Source organism: Pseudophryne corroboree, chromosome 6 (assembly GCF_028390025.1).
Source record: "Pseudophryne corroboree isolate aPseCor3 chromosome 6, aPseCor3.hap2, whole genome shotgun sequence".
NCBI lineage: Eukaryota > Metazoa > Chordata > Amphibia > Anura > Myobatrachidae > Pseudophryne > Pseudophryne corroboree.
The window spans coordinates 424822173-424843210 of NC_086449.1; the positions used below are offsets into that span (position 1 = coordinate 424822173).

At 48.1% G+C, this 21038-nt stretch overlaps 1 protein-coding gene across 3 annotated transcripts in view; it reads right to left on the minus strand.

The window, feature by feature from the left end:
• The window catches only part of NAPEPLD (N-acyl phosphatidylethanolamine phospholipase D), a 74522-nt gene that overhangs the window by 15005 nt on the left and 38479 nt on the right, over positions 1-21038 (minus strand). For all 3 annotated transcript variants that reach the window (XM_063927005.1, XM_063927006.1, XM_063927004.1), the window contains exon 3: positions 6158-6804. In XM_063927005.1, coding sequence (XP_063783075.1) covers positions 6158-6804 — 647 coding nt within the window. The remainder of the gene's footprint in view (positions 1-6157; positions 6805-21038) is intronic.

A 21038-nucleotide genomic window follows, 5' to 3' on the forward strand; every position in this document is an offset into this window, starting at 1 on the left:
GTTCTAGCTCATCTCAAAACTGCAGAGTAAATATACAGCTGTTCAGGATTTGTGAGCTACATGCAAAACCAGCCAGTATTTACCCTGCATGCACAAAAAAAAAAAATGCATTTGCACACCTTGCATTGCAACATGGTTTGTCCAGGTGCAAACTTGTTTTATTTAAATTTGCTCCCAACTCTGAATCAGTCCCAAGTCATTCTGCCAATGATTTACAATTTAATTATACAGTTTTATATACATGAAAATATGCATTTGCAGGATAGTCCTTGCCTTGTGAAAGGGACACCTAAAAATAAGATTTTACTTACCGATAAATCTATTTCTCGTAGTCCGTAGTGGATGCTGGGGACTCCGTCAGGACCATGGGGAATAGCGGCTCCGCAGGAGACAGGGCACAAAACTAAAGCTTTAGGATCAGGTGGTGTGTACTGGCTCCTCCCCCTATGACCCTCCTCCAAGCCTCAGTTAGGATACTGTGCCCGGACGAGCGTACACAATAAGGAAGGATATTGAATCCCGGGTAAGACTCATACCAGCCACACCAATCACACCGTATAACTTGTGATCTAAACCCAGTTAACAGTATGACAAACGTAGGAGCCTCTGAACAGACGGCTCACAACAAATAACAACCCGATTTTTTTGTAACAATAACTATGTACAAGTATTGCAGACAATCCGCACTTGGGATGGGCGCCCAGCATCCACTACGGACTACGAGAAATAGATTTATCGGTAAGTAAAATCTTATTTTCTCTGACGTCCTAAGTGGATGCTGGGGACTCCGTCAGGACCATGGGGATTATACCAAAGCTCCCAAACGGGCGGGAGAGTGCGGATGACTCTGCAGCACCGAATGAGAGAACTCCAGGTCCTCTTTAGCCAGGGTATCAAATTTGTAGAATTTTACAAACGTGTTCTCCCCCGACCACGTAGCTGCTCGGCAGAGTTGTAATGCCGAGACCCCTCGGGCAGCCGCCCAGGATGAGCCCACCTTCCTTGTGGAATGGGCCTTGACAGATTTAGGCTGTGGCAGGCCTGCCACAGAATGTGCAAGTTGAATTGTGCTACAAATCCAACGAGCAATCGTCTGCTTAGAAGCAGGAGCACCCAGCTTGTTGGGTGCATACAGTATAAACAGCGAGTCAGATTTTCTGACTCCAGCCGTCCTTGAAATGTATATTTTCAATGCCCTGACAACGTCCAGCAACTTGGAATCTTCCAAATCGCTAGTAGCCGCAGGCACCACAATAGGCTGGTTCAGGTGAAACGCTGACACCACCTTAGGCAGAAAATGAGGACGCGTCCGCAGTTCTGCCCTGTCCGAATGGAAAATCAGATATGGGCTCTTATACGATAAAGCCGCCAATTCTGATACTCTCCTGGCTGAAGCCAGGGCCAGTAGCATGGTTACTTTCCATGTAAGATATTTCAAATCCACCGATTTGAGTGGCTCAAACCAATGGGATTTGAGAAAATCCAAAACTACATTCAGGTCCCACGGAGCCACTGGGGGCACAACCGGGGGCTGTATATGTAGTACTCCTTTTAACAAAAGTCTGGACTTCAGGAACTGAAGCCAATTCTTTCTGGAAGAAAATCGACAGGGCCGAAATTTGAACCTTAATGGACCCCAATTTGAGGCCCATAGACAATCCTGTTTGCAGGAAATGTAGGAATCGACCCAGTTGAAATTCCTCCGTGGGGGCCTTCCTGGCCTCACACCACGCAACATATTTTCTCCAAATGCGGTGATAATGTTGTGCAGTCACCTCCTTCCTGGCTTTAACCAGTGTAGGAATGACCTCTTCTGGAATGCCTTTTTCCTTTAGAATTCGGCGTTCAACCGCCCTGCCGTCTAACGCAGCCGCGGTAAGTCTTGGAATAGACACGGTCCCTGCTGAATCAGGTCCCGTCTTAGAGGTAGAGGCCACGGATTTTCCGTGAGCATCTCCTGAAGTTCCGGGTACCAAGTTCTTCTTGGCCAATCCGGAGCCACGAGTATCGTTCTTACTCCCCTTTGCCGTATAATTCTCAGTACTTTGGGTATGAGAGGCAGAGGAGGAAATACATACACTGACTGGTACACCCACGGTGTTACCAGAGCGTCCACAGCTATTGCCTGAGGGTCTCTTGACCTGGCGCAATACCTGTCCAGTTTTTTGTTGAGGCGAGACGCCATCATATCCACCTTTGGTTTTTCCCAACGGTTCACAATCATGTGGAAGACTTCTGGATGAAGTCCCCACTCTCCCGGGTGTAGATCGTGTCTGCTGAGGAAGTCTGCTTCCCAGTTGTCTACTCCCGGAATGAACACTGCTGACAGTGCTATCACATGATCTTCCGCCCAGCGAAGAATCCTTGCAGCTTCTGCCATTGCTCTCCTGCTTCTTGTGCCGCCCTGTCTGTTTACAGGGGCGACTGCCGTGATGTTGTCCGACTGGATCAACACCGGCTGACCCTGAAGCAGGGGTTTTGCCAGGCTTAGAGCATTGTAAATTGCTCTTAGCTTCAGTATATTTATATGAAGAGACATCTCCAGGCTTGACCATACTCCCTGGAAGTTTCTTCCCTGTGTGACCGCTCCCCAGCCTCTCAGACTGGCATCCGTGGTCACCAGGACCCAGTCCTGTATGCCGAATCTGCGGCCCTCTAACAGATGAGCACTCTGCAACCACCACAGAAGAGACACCCTTGTCCGTGGCGATAAGGTTATCCGCTGATGCATCTGCAGATGCGATCCGGACCATTTGTCCAGCAGATCCCACTGAAAAGTTCGTGCGTGGAATCTGCCGAATGGAATTGCTTCGTAAGAAGCCACCATCTTTCCCAGGACTCTTGTGCATTGATGCACAGACACTTTTCCTGGTTTTAGGAGGTTCCTGACAAGTTCGGATAACTCCTTGGCTTTCTCCTCCGGAAGAAACACCTTTTTCTGAACCGTGTCCAGAATCATTCCCAGGAACAGCAGACGTGTTGTCGGGGTCAACTGAGATTTTGTAAAATTCAGAATCCACCCGTGTTGTTGCAGCACTACTTGGGTTAGTGCTACTCCGTCCTCCAGCTGTTCTCTGGACCTTGCCCTTATCAGGAGATCGTCCAAGTAAGGGATAATTAATACGCCTCTTCTTCGCAGAAGAATCATCATTTCGGCCATTACCTTGGTAAAGACCCGAGGTGCCGTGGACAATCCAAACGGCAGCGTCTGAAACTGATAATGACAGTTTTGCACCACGAACCTGAGGTACCCTTGATGTGAAGGGCAAATTGGGACATGCAGGTAAGCATCCTTTATGTCCAGGGACACCATAAAGTCCCCTTCTTCCAGATTCGCTATCACTGCTCGGAGTGATTCCATCTTGAACTTGAATTTTTGTATGTACAGGTTCAAAGATTTCAGATTTAGAATAGGTCTTACCGAGCCGTCCGGCTTCGGTACCACAAATAGCGTGGAGTAATACCCCTTTCCCTGTTGTAGGAGGGGTACCTTGACTATCACCTGCTGAGAAAACAGCTTGTGAATGGCTTCCAATACCGTCGCCCTGTCTGAGGGAGACGTTGGCAAAGCAGACTTTAGGAACCGGCGAGGGGGAGACTTCTCGAATTCCAACCTGTAACCCTGAGATACTACCTGCAGGATCCAAGGGTCCACCTGTGAGCAAGCCCACTGTGCGCTGAAATTCCTGAGTCGACCCCCCACCGCTCCTGAGTCCGCTTGTACAGCCCCAGCGTCATGCTGAGGGCTTTGCAGAACCCTGGGAGGGCTTCTGTTCCTGGGCAGGGGCTGCTTGCTGCCCTCTCTTACCCCTTCCTCTGCCCCGGGGCAGATATGACTGTCCTTTTGCCCTCTTGTTCTTATAGGACCGAAAGGACTGCGGCTGAAAAGACGGTGTCTTTTTCTGTTGGGAGGGGGTCTGAGGTAAAAAGGTGGATTTTCCGGCAGTTGCCGTGGCCACCAGATCCGATAGACCTACGCCAAATAATTCCTCCCCTTTATACGGCAATACTTCCATATGTCGTTTGGAATCCGCATCACCTGACCACTGTCGCGTCCATAAACTTCTTCTGGCAGATATGGACATCGCACTTACTCTCGATGCCAGAGTGCAAATATCCCTCTGAGCATCTCGCATATAAAGAAAAGCATCCTTTAATTGCTCTATAGTCAATAAAATACTGTCCCTATCCAGGGTATCAATATTTTCAGTCAGGGAATCCGACCAGACCACCCCAGCACTGCACATCCAGGCTGAGGCGATGGCTGGTCGCAGTATAACACCAGTATGTGTGTATATACTCTTTAGGGTAGTTTCCAGCCTCCTATCAGCTGGATCCTTGAGGGCAGCCGTATCAGGAGACGGTAACGCCACTTGTTTTGATAAGCGTGTGAGCGCCTGATCCACCCTAGGGGGTGTTTCCCAGCGCGCCCTAACCTCTGGCGGGAAAGGGTATAATGCCAATAACTTTTTTGAAATTAGCACTTTTCTATCTGGGTTAACCCACGCTTCATCACATACATCATTCAATTCCTCTGATTCAGGAAAAACTACAGGTAGTTTTTTCACCCCCCACATAATACCCCTTTTTGTGGTACTTGCAGTATCAGAGATATGCAAAGCCTCCTTCATTGCCGTGATCATATAACGTGTGGCTCTACTTGAAAATACGTTTGTTTCTTCACCGTCGACACTAGATTCAGTGTCCGTGTCTGTGTCGACCGACTGAGGTAAAGGGCGTTTTACAGCCCCTGACGGTGTCTGAGACGCCTGGGCAGGTACCAACTGGTTTTCCGGCCGTCTCATGTCGTCAACTGATTTTTGTAATGTGCTGACCTTATCACGTAATTCCATAAACAAAGCCATCCATTCCGGTGTCGACTCCCTGGGGGGTGACATCACCATTACCGGCAATTGCTCTGCCTCCACACCAACATCGTCCTCATACATGTCGACACACACGTACCGACACACAGCAGACACACAGGGAATGCTCTTATCGAACACAGGACCCCACTAGCCCTTTGGGGAGACAGAGGGAGGGTTTGCCAGCACACACCCAAGCGCTATAATATATATGGGAACAACCTTATATAAGTGTTGTATCCTTATAGCAGCTTAAATATATAAAATATCGCCAAAAAAAATGCCCCCCCTCTCTGTTTTACCCTGTTTCTGTAGTGCAGTGCAGGGGAGAGTCCTGGGAGCCTTCCTCACAGCGTAGCTGAGCAGGAAAATGGCGCTGTGTGCTGAGGAGAATAAGCCCCGCCCCCTATTCCGGCGGGCTTTTCTCCCGTAGTTTGTAATATCTGGCAGGGGTTAAATACATCCATATAGCCTCAAGGGCTATATGTGATGTATTTTTTAGCCATAAAAGGTATTTACATTGCTGCTCAGGGCGCCCCCAGCAGCGCCCTGCACCCTCCGTGACCATTGGTGAGAAGTGTGTGACAAACAATGGCGCACAGCTGCAGTGCTGTGCGCTACCTTCAAGAAGACTGAAGAGCCTTCTGCCGCCGGTTTCTGGACCTTCAATCTTCAGCATCTGCAAGGGGGGTCGGCGGCGCGGCTCCGGGACGAACCCCAGGGTGAGACCTGTGTTCCGACTCCCTCTGGAGCTAATGGTGTCCAGTAGCCTAAGAAGCCAATCCATCCTGCACGCAGGTGAGTTGAACTTCTCTCCCCTAAGTCCCTCGATGCAGTGAGCCTGTTGCCAGCAGGACTCACTGAAAATAAAAAACCTAAAAACTTTTTCTAAGCAGCTCCTTAAGAGAGCCACCTAGATTGCACCCTGCTCGGACGGGCACAAAAACCTAACTGAGGCTTGGAGGAGGGTCATAGGGGGAGGAGCCAGTACACACCACCTGATCCTAAAGCTTTAGTTTTGTGCCCTGTCTCCTGCGGAGCCGCTATTCCCCATGGTCCTGACGGAGTCCCCAGCATCCACTTAGGACGTCAGAGAAATAGTGGTTTCATTATACTGTATTTGAAGGAAATACAGAGAAATCAGAATTACTAAAAAAAAACAGGTAGACAAAGTATATTTCTCTCATAACTGTAGAAGTGGCAAATTGTTTTTTAAATATATGAACATTGCCTTGAGGATAAAGAAATTAGTTTCACAAATGTTATGTTGCCTACTTAATAACACTCCATACCTTGGTTCATAGGCTCCAATCGGAATTGCAGCTAAGTCAAAAGGTCCAAATCGCTTTCCAATCTGTTCAAAAGCCCCGCAATAACCAGTATCTCCTGCAAAATAAAACCTATTTGATGGTCCAAGAACAGCCCAGCTTCCCCACAGCACTTTGTTGTCATCATTGGGCGTCCTCTTGCACCAGTGCTGACAAGGAGTAAACACAAAGGTCACCTCATCATGTCCAGGAACACAGTTTTGCTCCCACCAGTCCAATTCAATCACATTTTCACAACCAGAGCCCTGCATCCAGTTCAAAAGACCCATGGGAACAAACCACCTTAACTCAGTACCAAACCGTTCATTCAGGCCCAATACAGTGCTGTAATCAAGGTGATCATAGTGATTGTGACTGATCACAACAGCATCTATTTTGGGAAGCTGCTCTATAGTGCATGGAGGTCCACGATACCGCTTTGGACCTGCAAAGCCAACAGGGGAGGCTCTTTGGCTGAAGACAGGATCTGTAAGAAATATCAAGTCATCCATTTCCACCATGACTGATGCATGCCCCAACCAAGTGACCCGTATCCCATTTTCTGTTTTGCCAGCAAACTCTGGGTGCTTCACGAAATAGGGTTCAATCACTGGGAGATGTTTATCAAGTTCCTAAAGAAAAACAAAATTGATTACATGGGTCAAAACATTCTTAGAAATCATGAGAAACTAGTAGAGAAAAGAGGTGTGGAGTGATGCCACTACAATGTCTTAAAGGTTGACAGGAGCAGAACAATTTTTTTTTCCAGATGTTTTAAAAGTTCAAAATGGTTTGGTATAGAATTATCAGTAGAAGACAGAACATTTCACGGTAGGTGTTATGCAATTAGTCCCTTTTTAATTGTACATAAGATTTTATTTGGATATTTTACCCCCCTTCATAATGATTTGCAAATAGGGACAAACGTATTGACAAAAGTAGACTGGGTGCTAAGACAGACAAAGCAGTAAGAGTGCCCCGCTTGCAAGGTTATAGTTCTGCTCCATAATCACAACATACATAAAAGTACTTGATTCCTCACACATTTACTGCCGAATGTATTATAATTTTTTATATAAAAATGGGGAAGGGGGGGGGGGGGGGGGGGTTTTCAATTCTAAGCAATAGCTGCAAAGTGCCTCCAGCATAGTCACACAAAGGCACTTAGTGTCCATCAACATCGTTAATTTCCCTTATTCTACTGTGATACGGGCAGCTGAACATGGTGGAAATTTTAATTTTCCCTTTAACCAATTCACTGGCATAGTCAGATCACATGCGACCACATCGCACCCCCCAGTTTCAGACGAGGAGATCCATTCTACTTAAATATTTAAAAAAAAAATAATACTTTTTAAAAACTATATTAAACAAAAAAAAAACAAAAACAAAAAAAAGAGATTTATGGTAGACTTACCATAGTTGAATCTCTTTCTGTGAGGTACACTGGATTCCACAGGGAATAACATCGGGGTGTTGAGTTGCCTCTTGATGCGAGGCACCAACAGGCTAAAGCTTTGACTGTTCCCAGGATGCATTGCACCACCTCCTCTATAACCCCGCCTCCAGGCACTGGAGCTCAGTTTCATTAACCAGTCCAATGCAGTAGCAGGTAAGAGAGATGGTAGATGTCAGTGACGTAGAACCACGTTCTCACGACAGGAGAAGGGACTAGCGGCTAATGCCATACAAACCCAAAGAAGCTAAGGGGGTCATTCAGAGTTGATCGTACGTAGCAACTTTTTGCTGCCCGTGCGATCAACTAAACGCCGCCTATGGTGGAGTGTATATCTGCATAGCCCTTGTGCAGCCCTGCTATGCAAAGAAAAAAAAGTTTCCTGTAAAAGAAGACCAGGGTAAGAGTTACTTACCCTGCGTGATCGTTCCAGTGATGCAGGTCCCTGAATTGACGTCAGACATCCGCCTTCCAAATGCCTGGACATGCCTGCGCTGGACTCACCAGTCCCCGAAAACGGTGAGTTGCCGCCCGGATCCGCCTTCCTCCTGTCAATCTTTTTGCGGTCGCCGCTGCGACCGCTTTCTTCGTTCGTAGCGTCGCTATCTGGCAATGGCCGTCGCCGGGCCACGAAGCACCTGCGCAATGCTGCCGCTGCGCATGCGCAGTTCCGACCCAATAGCACGGCTGCAAGGAAGTGCAGCGTGCGATCGGGTTGGAATGACCCCCTAAGTGCGTAAGTGCAGAAAGAGATTTAACAATGGCAAGTCTTACCATAAATCTCCTTTTCTGCGGGGGGGTACACTGGTATTCCACAGGGAATAACATCGGGATGTCCTAAAGCAGTTCCTCATGGGAGGGGATGCACTGTATTGGGCACAAGAACCCGGCGTCCAAAGGAAGCATACTGGCAGGCGGTAGTATCAAAAGCATAGAACCTGATGAACGTGTTCATTGAGGACCACGTAGCCGCCTTGCACAATTGTTCAGCGGACATGCCACGGCGGGCCGCCCAAGAAGGTCCAGCAGACCGAGTAGAATGGGCTTTGATAGCAGCAGGAGCCGGGAGACCATTCTGCGCATAGGCTTGTGCAATCACCATTCTAATCCATCTGGCCAAGGTCTGCTTATTCGCAGGCCAGCCAGGTTTGTGAAAACCAAAAAGTACAAAGAGGATATCTGACCTCCTGAGGGAGGCAGTCCTCTCTACATAAATATGGAGAGCCCGTACCACATCCAAAGACCGCTCTTTGGAGGACAAACCAGAAGAGATAAAGGCCAGAACCACACTCTCTTGGTTAAGATTAAAAAATTATACCACCTTAGGTAGAAAACCAGGGCGAGTTCGGTGGAAAAAAAAAAAAATCAGAAAGGGTGGACGACAGGACAAAGCGCCTAAGTCCGACGCCCTCCTAGCAGAGGCAATAGCCAGTAAAAACATGACCTTAAGTGTAAGACATTTAAGATCCACAGACTCAAGAGGTTCAAATGGAGACTCTTGCAGGGCATTTAAGACAACAGACAGATCCCATGGAGTCACAGGAGGGACATAGGGAGGCTAAATCCGTAACACGCCCTGAGTGAAAGTATGAACGTCAGGAATAGACGTAATTTTCCTCCGAAGCCACACCGACAAGGCTGATATATGAACCTTAAGGAGGCCATACGAGGTCCTAAATCTAGGCCTTGTTGCAGAAAAGCCAAAAGCCTAGAAGTACTGAATGAATAGGCATCATAATTCTTAGCAGCACACCATGTGAAGTAAGAGTTCCAGACCCTGTAATAAATTTGTGCAGAAGCCGGCTTGCAGGCCTTCGACATAGTTTGAATAACCGCCTGAGAATCCCTTGGCCCACAGGAGTGAAGCTTCAATAGCCACGCCGTCAAAGCAAGTCTGGCCAGGTCCGGATAGACACAAGGGCCCTGAACAAGGAGGTCTGGGCGTTGAGGAAGTAGAAAAGGACGCTCTAACGATAGACCCTGCAGGTCTGAGAACCAATGTTGTCTGGGCCACGCTGGAGCAACTAGAAGTAGTATTCCCCTTTCTTGCTTGAACATCCGTAGAACCCTGGGCAGGAGTGATACTGGAGGGAATACGTACGGCAGCCGAAAGTTCCATGGAATTGCCAGTGCATCCATGAACGCTGCTTGAGGATCCCTTGTCCTTGATCCGAAGACCGGAACCTTGTGATTGTGTCAAGACACCATCAGGTCTACATCTGGTAGGCCCCACTTGTCCACTAGGAGTTGAAAGACTTCCAGATGAAGACTCCACTCTCCGGCGTGAACGTCCTGACCACTGAGGAAATCTGCTTCCCAGTTGAGGACTCCGGGGATGAACACTGCCGATATTGCGGGAAGATGGCGTTCCGCCCAACTGAGGATTTTTGATACTTCCAGCATTGCTATGCGGCTTCGAGCGCCGCCTTGATGATTTAAGTACGCCACCGTGGTGGCGCTGTCTGATTGCACTTGGCCTGTTCTGTACTAGAGGCAGGGCCAGTGTCAATGCATTGAACACTGCCCACAATTACAGAATGTTTATCGGGAAGAGAGATTCCTCCCTGGTCCACCGACCCTGGAGAGCGTGTTGCTCCAACACCGTGCCCCAATCCCGCAGACTGGCATCCATTGTCAGGGGGACCCAGTTGGAGATCCAAAAGGTACGGCCCCTGCTCAAGTGTTGGTCCTGTAGCCACCAGCTTAGTGACAGATGAACCACCGAAGTCAAGGACCTTGAGACCTGATCCGATGAGGCAAGCCGTCCCACTTGGAAAGGATTAACCTCTGCAGAGGGCGAGAGTGAAATTCAGCGTACTCTACCATGTCGAAAGCGGACGCCATGAGGCCTAGTACTTGCATCGCCGAGTGTATCGACACTCTTGGGCGAGAGAGGAAATATCTGATCCTGTCCTGAAGTTTCAGGACCTTCTCTGGAGACCGGAACAATCGTTGGCTGTGTGTGTCCAGTAGAGCCCCCAGGTGCTCCATGCTCCAAGCAGGAACCAGCGAGGACTTTTTCCAGTTGATAAGCCACCCGTGGGCTAGTAGGAATTGGACTGTCAGTTCCAGATGACGGAGGAGAACCTCTTAGTAGTTCGCCAGGATCAACAAGTTGTCCAGATACGGCAGGATCCCGACTCCCGGACGACAGATGAGCCGTCATCACGGCCATTACCTTGGTAAATATCCCGAGGGGCCGTGGTCAATCCAAATGCCAGGGCCTGGAATTGATAATGTAGGTTGCCAACAGGAAAACCGCAGATATTGCTGATGCGACATGGCAATAGGAATATGCAGGTAAGCATCCTACCTATCCTACCAGGAATACCATATAGTCTTCGGGTTCCGTGGCCAGCACAATAGAGCGCAGAGTTTCCATACGAAATTTGGACACTCACAAATTTGTTCAATGATTTGAGGTTGAGTATAGGCCGGCAGAAACCATTTAGCTTCGGAACTAGAAACATGGTCAAATAGTATCTCTCTGAGACAGAGGTACCGGCACTACCACTCCTGTATCCAGGAGGGATTGTACAACCAAGTGTACAGCTTGCGCTTTTAACAGTTCCGCAGGGATAACAGTTGTGCAAAACTGGCAAGGGGTATGTCTCTTGAAAGAGATTGCATACACGTGAGACACAACTTCCCGCACCTAGGCGTCCGAAGTGGTCTTTAACCAGGCCTGGCCGAACTGCAGAAGTCGGCCTCCCACCCTTGGGTCCCCCAGGAGGAGGCCCGCCCCGTCATGCAGCAGGCTGGTCTTGGAAGCAGGCTGACAGGCAGCCCAGGATTGTTTACATTAAGGCTTAGCGGTTTTGGAATACGCTTGACCCTTTGCCTTCCCTGGAGGTCGAAAGGAACGAAAGGTGGTACTCTTAGCCTTCGGAGCAGAAGGATTAGTATTTGGGAGGCACGCAGTCTTGGCAGTAGCCAAGTCAGTTACAATCTTGTTCAGATGCTTTACATATAGGATGTCTCCTTTAAAAGGAAGTGCCTCCAAGGTTTTTTTTTTGGAGTCCAGGTCCACCTTCCATGACCTCAACCACATAAGTGGACGAGCCAGGATAGACGTAGTAGATGCCTTGGCCGCCATTAGAGCTGCATCAGAGGCCGCCTCCTGAATATAGTGGGAGGCTGTGATAATAGGATTTTGGTACTTACCAGGTAAATCCTTTTCTTTGAATCCATAGGGGGCACTGGAGTACTCTTGGGATATGGACGGAGCGTAGCCGGGAATGGCACATATTTAAATAAGTAACTGGCCATCCCCTCCATACTCCCATAGACCCTTCAGTATTTTTACTGGGCCGAACAGGAGCGATATAGAGGATGAACCATAGAGAATTACATATAACATTATATGACCTATAGAGAATTACATATAACATTATAATATAATGGTCAACACTAAAGTTGACACATAACGTAAATTATAACGGTCAACATTAAAGTTGACACATAACGTAACTGACAACTAAGCAGTTGACACCATAATATATATCACCATAACATCGTATCCATTGGTGATAATGTGTTCCCATAAGATCTACTGAGCTTACCACAAGACAGGTAAAACTGCTCTGGGTGGGCGTCCAGTGCCCCCTATGGATTCAAAGAAAAGGATTTACCTGGTAATTACCAAAATCCTATTTTCTTTTTCATCCACTAGGGGTCACTGGAGTACTCTTGGGACGTACCAAAGTTTCCCCCTTGGGCGGGAGAGCTGTTTGGCACCTGCAACACTAGACGGCCAAAGCTAGATGCTGATGCCGTAAACGTAGCAAACTTGTAAAAGGGCACAAACGTGTGCACTGATGGTCATTCACCGATGACCCTGTAGCAGCTCGTCCAAGTTGTTTCTGAGAAGGTCCACGACCTGCTGCCTATGATGTTCACAAGGAACGTGTGGAATAGTCTGACACTGATGTAGGCGGTTTTAGCCTGCCTATGACGTTCTTAAGAACGTGTGGAATGGCCTGACACTGATGGCGGTTGTAGCCTATGATGAAGCTAAGCCTGACGTATGGTATAAGGTCTGCTTGGAAGCTGGCCAAGCCATCTTAACTACATTATAGAGAACAATCAATGTGTCTGTTTTACTTACTATTAATGTTTGGCTACATAAACGCGTTGTGCGCGTACCACATCTTAAGTAACTGTAGTTCCTGAACATACTGATAACACAGGAACTACGATTGATTAAGTGATGCGTAACATCTTTTGGTGAGAAAAAGGAATTCGTGCGAAGTTCCGCTCTACGAGCACAAGATACGGTGGCTTGTATGACAAGGCACCCAAGTCTGAAACACGCCTTGCTAAGGCCAAGAGAAACTGTTTTCCAAGTGAGAAACTAAATATCCACTTGATGTAAGGGTTCAAAATATAAAGACTGTAAAAAAAAAACTAAACCCATGGCGCTGTAGGTCGTATAAATGGAGGTTGTAGTCTGAGGACACCTTGCAGGAAGGTGTGCACAATCGGTAAAAGAGCCAAATGCCTTTGAAGGTAAATTGACAAGGCAAAAATCTGCACTTTGAGTGTAGAAACGTAGTCCTCCACCTATCCCAGTCTGTAAAAAATATTAAAAGACGGAATAGATGATGTCGGAAACGTCCGAGCTCCCACCAACCTATATAGCTAAATCCTGTGATAATTAGCTGCCGTAACTGGCTTCCTAGCACGTAACATGGTTGGTAGGACAGATTCTGGAACGCCCTCTGGTCGTAAGGGGCGGTTTCAACAGGCACCCCGTCAAACGCAGCCACGCTAAATCGGGGTAAAGGAACGGACCCTGTTGTAACAGGTCCGGACGTGGCGGAAGTGGTCAAGGATCAGCTGCGAGTAGTTTGCGGAAATCCGAGAACTATGCTCTCCGAGGCCAATAAGGCATCACTAGTATGACCGTTGTGTACTCTCGTTTGGTCCACTTTAGCAACCGAGAAACCAGCGGAAACGGTGGAAACAAATGCACAAAGCTGTACAGCCACGCGATCGTGAGAACATCCACTGCCACTGCCTTTGGAGCTCTTGCTCTGGACACATAGTGGATTGTTTGACGATTATTTTTTTTTGCGAGATGCCATTAGATCCCCCTGTGGGTAATTCCACTGCTGGACTAACATCTGGGGCGCTTCTGAATTCAATGCCCAGTTTCCTGGATGAAAATCCTGACAGCTGGGATAAGCTGCCTCGCAGCTGTCCACTCCCGAGAATGAACACTGCTGACTATATAATTTGGTGACACACGACCCAATTGAAGATTCAAGCAACTCGCCGCATGGTCATGCGACTTGGAATTGCTCCTTGATCGGTGATGTATGCGATCGCCGTCGTGTTGTCTGATCGCACCTGGACAGTCTGAGAACGGAGCATGTGCACTACTTGCGGCAGCGCGTTGTTAATTGCCCTGAGTTCCAGGACATGTACTCGACCGCAATCTTCCGTGATTTGTGAAGTTGATCATTTGGGACCCTAGGTCCCCCACCTTTGAGACTCGCGTCCATATTTAGAATTATCCAAATTCAGACGCCGAACAGTCTCCCTGCGGTGAGATTGTGCACCTGGAGCCACCAGAGTAGTGATACTCTGGCCCTTGGAGACAAACGCACTATCTGATGAATTTGTAGATACATGCAATAACATCTAGGTGAAAATGACCTGAGTGCACTCTTGCGAACTGGAGTGCGTTGAAAGACGCCACCTTCCTTCCTAATAGTCAAATGCCAAAACGTACCGAGACTGTTCGTGGATTGCGTGCTAACTGTACGTGATGACGAACACTTTGTGTGTTGTGGTCAGGCAGGTAAATCCGTTTATCCACCGAATCATTCCTATGCATGAATCCTTTGTGTCGGAATGAGGCTTGATTTCTTGAGGTTAACAATCCAATCGTGCTGAACGACGCCATTGTACGTTAGTAAGGCCCGTTGCAGGAATAAGTGTTGAGACGGAGCTTTCATGAGCAGACCTGCAAAGCAGGGAACTGTTATCGCTCTCAGGGATCTGAGATGAACTATCCTGACTCTTGTGACTACCTGAGGCGCCGATAGGAAGGCAAGCGGTAGCACTTGAAAGTAAGCATGGTTTTTACAGCAACCCATAAGTAGGCCTGATTAGTCAAAGTGCGAGATACATCGTAATCCAGAATTACTGTGGCTTCCAACATGCCAACTGCAAGTAGTCCATGTTGGATCTGTAGTAAGCGACGTACTGTCTGTAGGGTCAGTACCAGACTGACAGAATCATCCAGTTTTGGAACTATCCCAACCGGAATAATAACTGTGACTCTGGTGTTAACTGCGGTATTAAACTGCTGAGACTACTAGAGCCTGTGTCACGGTCTGCAGAACCGCCGTCTTGTTGTACGACGTAGGTAGACCTGTCTTGTAAATGGCAATGATGGAAACCCGTTGAACTGTATTTTGTACGCTGTGAACCGTAAATTTGCGGATCCACCCACCTGTGGCTGTTCGGAGATGGGCTGGAACCCCATTATGTCAGTGGCTTAGTTGTAAAGGCCTCTGACACTTGATTAGAGATGTCTCGAGTTAGGTGGCAGTACCGTATTCTACCACATGGTCTGGGTATGGCTGCTGCTGTAGCACGGCCTTGAAATGACTGAAGCGTAAAGCCTATATCCTAAGTATTTCTAGTCAGGAATTTGTATGGACAAAGGTAAGGAATCAGATTTTTTTTCCCCCTTGTGGCCAGCGTAAGGTAAAGCTTCTATTCTCGTTTATAATCTGACTCCGCCTGTTAAAAACGTAGCGAAAGTGGCCGTCATGCCGTAACTAGTGAATCTGAAAGGCGAGATGAGCAGAATTACAAATGTGATCAGCGAGAAGTGTAAGGTGTTTTTATTGTAGGGCAAACGTGACCTGTATTGCCATGCCATTACAGCCTTGTTAACCTGGAACCCCCACCAAAGCAGGGCAAAGCAACACCCATGCTGCTGTATACTGTAGGGTACGCTCTGACGGGTATTTAAACTGGCAAGGTATAACACCAATAATAACAATTGTCTCTTATTGGAAGAATGTTGTTCAGTCTTCGTTGAGAACCTGACGTACTGCCCTGTTGCCTGCTATGTGATATGAGGGCTGGCGTCGATTCGGCAGCAAGCAACGTAGCAGAAACTCCCAAACTATAAAACAAATAATAACAATTTTCCCAAGGCAGTACATGCGCCAGCCTTCCCCCCCAAAGAGGATCGGCAAGGGTGCAGTCGTATGCACCCGACATACTGTCTGACCGACTCTGCAGTGAAGTTGCTTGCTTTGCATTAGACTGACTGATTATGTACACCTACAAGCCAGTACAGAAGGACAGACCAGTACCATGACTTAGTACCACGTAAGTAAAGTGTGTATAGATCTGCATTACAGTGCACGTGTTTAACTGCAATAGTGACATTTGCAGTACAAACAAAGAAAATGATATTCCTAACACCACTCCGGCTCCTCCAGAGGCTGAGTGTTGTAGGGCAGCAACTTCCGGGGAAGAACCAGGAAGTAGTGTTAAAATGGTGTCCGCCATGTGCTTGCTATTGCAAGATAAGACTTCAATGTTAGTTGATACACCAATCCCCATTATAAATATATACACACATACATATGCACCTCTCTGTAAACATATACATATCCATCCAGTATATAAATCTATATATATATCTATATCTATCTATCTATATATATATATATATATATATCTCCCTCTACAGGTAACAGAGGCTCTTATAGTGCCCAGCAGGAATAATAATAACTTTTACCCCCTGACAGGCTTAAAACCTGCACATTTGCTGCCTAAACGCAGCTTAGTTATGAGGGCCTCCCTGCGGCATTCCTCCCCCCCTCTTCTACTGCACAATTGCAGCTGCAGCCTATATACACGGAAAACGGTAGCTTCCCCCCACCGCTCCCCCCTTGAGCTCCGTACCTTGAGTAGCCGAAAGCCTGGGAGCGGCGTGAACAGAGACCGGCGGTTACACCGAGCAGTTCGGCTACGTGTGCAAGCCGGAGATTGGTGAGCGGATGCCAGAGCGGGCCGCGGCAGCAACTGTCCGCGGTCAGCTCGGCCGCTCACCCCACCAGAGCCGTACCGGGGGAGGGAGGAGGAGAGCGGTATTGCGGGCGCAGGAGAGGCGGGGAGCGGCGAGCGCCGGGAAATGCTCGCTGGCTCCCTTCTGAGAGCCGGGGAGCAGCGAGCGGCCCTGCGGCAGTACCGGGGCTCGCTCGCCCTGTACAATTGTCCCGTTACAGGTAAGGGGTTTGATGAGCAGCAGGGGAACGCTGTTTATGATAAATATATAAATACACACAGTCCCCACATAATAGGCGGCAGCGTGAGCTTACCGTCCGCAATATACAATAAAAGTGAGTGAGTGAGCGGCGGCAGTGAGAGCTGCCTAACCGCTCATTACCTGCACCACCCGACGGGGCTTCTCTGCTAAGCGCCGTCCTGCGTCCTTGTGCAGCCGGAGGCTGCCATTAGCTCTGCTGATTTTGGTCAATGGCGGGGCCCTTCTTATGAGCACCGGCAGACCATCTGCTGCACTTCTGCAGCCCCACTGATTCCGGACCCACGCTTCTTTATAAGCTGGGAAGGAATCAGGTAGGAAAAAAAAAATTTGAAAAAAATAATCTTGTTTGAAGAATCGAAGGACATTCAGTCCATAGTACCTTCCGACTAGAGGCACAGAAAAATACTGAAGAGTCTATGGGAGTATGGAGGGGATGGCCAGTTACTAATTGAAATATTTAAATATGTGCCATTCCCGGCTACCGCCACGTCCATATCCCAAGAGTACTCCAGTGACCCCTAGTGGATGAAAAAGAAAAATATAAGACAGATATTGTCTGGCAGTGTCAGAAAAGTCCTGAGGCAGCTCATCCTCAATTGCCTGAACCCATGCTTCAATTCCTTTTGCAGCCCAGGAGGCTGCCATAGTGGGTCCCTATGTACAGCAGCTGTGAGTAAATAGACTTCAGGCATCACTCCAAACGCTTATCTGTCAGTTCCTTCAGTGAGGTGACAGGCTGAGTACACGACACCACTAGACGGGCGACATGAGAGTCCACCGGCGGTGGTTTTTCCCACTTGTTACTCAACTCCGCAGGGATAGGATAACGAGCTAGCATCTTTTTAGACAGGGAAAATTTATTTCCTGGAGACGACAAGGATTCCTGACGTATGTCAATTAAATGGTCAGAATGTGTAAGACTACTTTAGCAACCTTCTGACGTTTGAACTTATCAGGTTTCTTAGACGCAGTAGTAGGCTCAATGTCATCATCTATTTGAAGAATTAGCTTAATAGATTCCACTAGGTCAGGAACGTCAACCTGTGTTGTAGATTCCTCATCAGAAGCAACTGTATCAGTGTCTGACGGATCAGTATATTCCTCATCCTCATCTGAAGAATGATCCAAAATTTTAGTGGATTGTGAGGAAGAAATGGCCCTTTTAGATGACCCCTTGGCCCCAGAGGGGCGTGGGGTAGACTTTTGTCTAACAAAGGATTGATTCAATTGTTATTGGGTAGACAGAGTATTCGCCCATGGCGGATTAACTACAGGGAAAATATGTGGCTGCAATGGCACAGGAGGTCCCACAGGGGGATGCAAGACGTGTCACAAGTGTACTCAGCATACTTGAGAACACTGCCCAAGGTGGGTCCTGATTGGCCACAGGTTCTGCAGGTAGACTGGGAGTATGGCACGCAGCGCCTGCAACAGCAGCTAAAACTTCCCCCTCAGGTAAATCCGTGGTACCAATACTGCAGGATGCAGAAGCATCCGCGGATATCCCGCCTTGTGTGGCAGACATTATAGGGAACGTAGCCGTAGGGCATAACGGTACAATATAGCCAGATAAATGCAATATCTGCAAAAAAACCCTATGTTATGTGACAGTAAACACAGGATACAAAACAGAGGATTTCAGCGAAATGAAGTGACTGAAACACACAGTAAAAAATACCAAAAATAGGATTTTGATACCTACTGGTAAATCCTTTTCTCCTAGTCCGTAGAGGATGCTGGGGTCCACTTCATGACCATGGGGTATAGACGGTTCTGCAGGAGCCATGGGCACTCTTAAGACTTTTCAATGGGTGTGAACTGGCTCCTCCCTCTATGCCCCTCCTCCAGACCTCAGTTATAAGAACTGTGCCCAGGGAGACGGACATTTCGAGGAAAGGATTTACTTTAATACTAGTGGTGAGATACATACCAGCTCACACCTCAACCATGCCGAACAACATGGCATTCAACATAACACACACCAACAGGCATGAACCAATTAGAGCAACATGCTGAAACCAATATAACACAACACGTGTAATTCTAATGAACAAAAAACTGTAGGTAAAGTACGCACTGGGACGGGCGCCCAGCATCCTCTACGGACTAGGAGAAAAGGATTTACCGGTAGGTATCAAAATTCTATTTTCTCATACATCCTAGAGGATGCTGGGGTCCACTTCATGACCATGGGGTTTATACCAAAGCTCCAGTACGGGCGGGAGAGTGCGGATGACCCTGCAGCACCGATTGACCGAACTTGAGGTCTTTATCGGCCAAGGTGTCAAACTTGTAGAACTTAGCAAATGTGTTTGACCCTGACCAAGTAGCTGCTCGGCAAAGTTGTAATGCAGAGACCCCCCCCGGGCAGCCGCCCAGGATGAGCCCACCTTCCTAGTAGAATGGACCTTCACCGACATAGGTAACGGCAATCCAGCCGTAGAATGTGCATGCTGAATCGTACCTTTGATCCAGCCCGCAATAGTCTGCTTGGAAGCAGGACACCCAATCCTGTTGGGAGCATACAGGACAAACAGAGCCTCTGTTTTCCGTATCCTAGCTGTTCTAGTGACATAAATCTTCAAAGCTCTAACTACATCTAGAGACTTTGACTCAGTGAACGTGTCAGTAACTACTGGCACCACAATAGGTTGGTTTATGTGGAAAGATGAAACCACCTTTGGAAGAAAATGTTGGCGAGTTCTCAACTCTGCCCTATCTTCATAGAAGACCAGGTAAGGGCTCTTGTGAGACAGGGCCCCCAATTCAGACACCCGCCTTGCAGATGTCAATGCCAAAAGCATCACCACTTTCCAAGTGAGAAACTTCAACTCTATCTCTTGTAGAGGCTCAAACCAATCCGATTGAAGGAACTGCGACACCACATTAAGGTCCCATGGTGCCACTGGAGGCACAAATGGAGGCTGGATGTGCAGAACCCCTTTCACGAAGGTCTGAACCTCTGGAAGAGCGGCCAATTGTTTTTGGAAGAAAATTGACAAGGCCGAAATCTGGACCTTAATTGACCCCAATCGAAGGCCCGCCTCCACACCAGCCTGCAGAAAATGGAGAAAACGTCCCAACTCAAACTCTTCCGTAGGAGCCTTCTTGGACTCACACCAAGACACATATTTTCTCCAAATATGGTGGTAATGTTTTGACGTTACTCCTTTCCTGGCCTGAATAAGTGTGGGAATGACTTCCTTTGGAATACCCTTTCGGGCTAGGATCCGGCGCTCAACAGCTATGCCGTCAAACGTAGCCGCGGTAAGTCTTGATACACGCACGGCCCCTGCTGCAGCAGGTCCTCGCGAAGGGGAAGAGGCAGAGGATCTTCTATGAGCAACTCCTGAAGATCTGGGTACCAAGCCCTCCTTGGCCAGTCTGGGGCAATGAAGATTGCTCGAACCCTCGTTCTTCTTATGATCCTGAGAACTTTTGGGAACAGCGGAAGTGGAGGGAAGACATACACTGACCGGAATACCCACTGGGTCACTAGAGAATCCACTGCTATTGCTTGAGGGTCTCTCGACCTGGAAGAATATTTCTGAAGCTTCTTGTTGAGACGAGATGCCATCATGTCTACTTGAGGAACTCCCCAAAGATTTGTCACCTCAGCGAAGACTTCTTGGTGGAGGCCCCACTCTCCTGGATGGAGATCATGTCTGCTGAGGAAGTCTGCTTCCCAGTTGTCTACTCTACTACTCTACTCTACCGGAATGAAAATTGCCGACAAAGCCTTTACATGTCTTTCTGCCCAGAGGAGGATCTTCGTCACTTCTGCCATTGCCGCTCTGCTTTTCGTTCCGCCCTGCCTGTTTATGTACGCGACTGCTGTTACACTGTCCGATTGGATCTGCATGGGATGATCTTGAAGAAGAAGATGTACCGCTTGTTGAAGGCCGTTGTAAATGGCTCTCAATTCCAGCACGTTTATGTGAAGGCAGGCTTCCTGACTTGACCATTTTCCTTGGAAGCTTTCCCCGAGTGACAGCTCCCGAGCCTCTGAGACTTGCGTCCGTGGTTACCAGGACCCAGTCCTGAATCCCGAACCTGCGTCCCTCTAGTAGGTGTGAACTGTGTAGCCACCACAGGAGCGAAATCCTGGC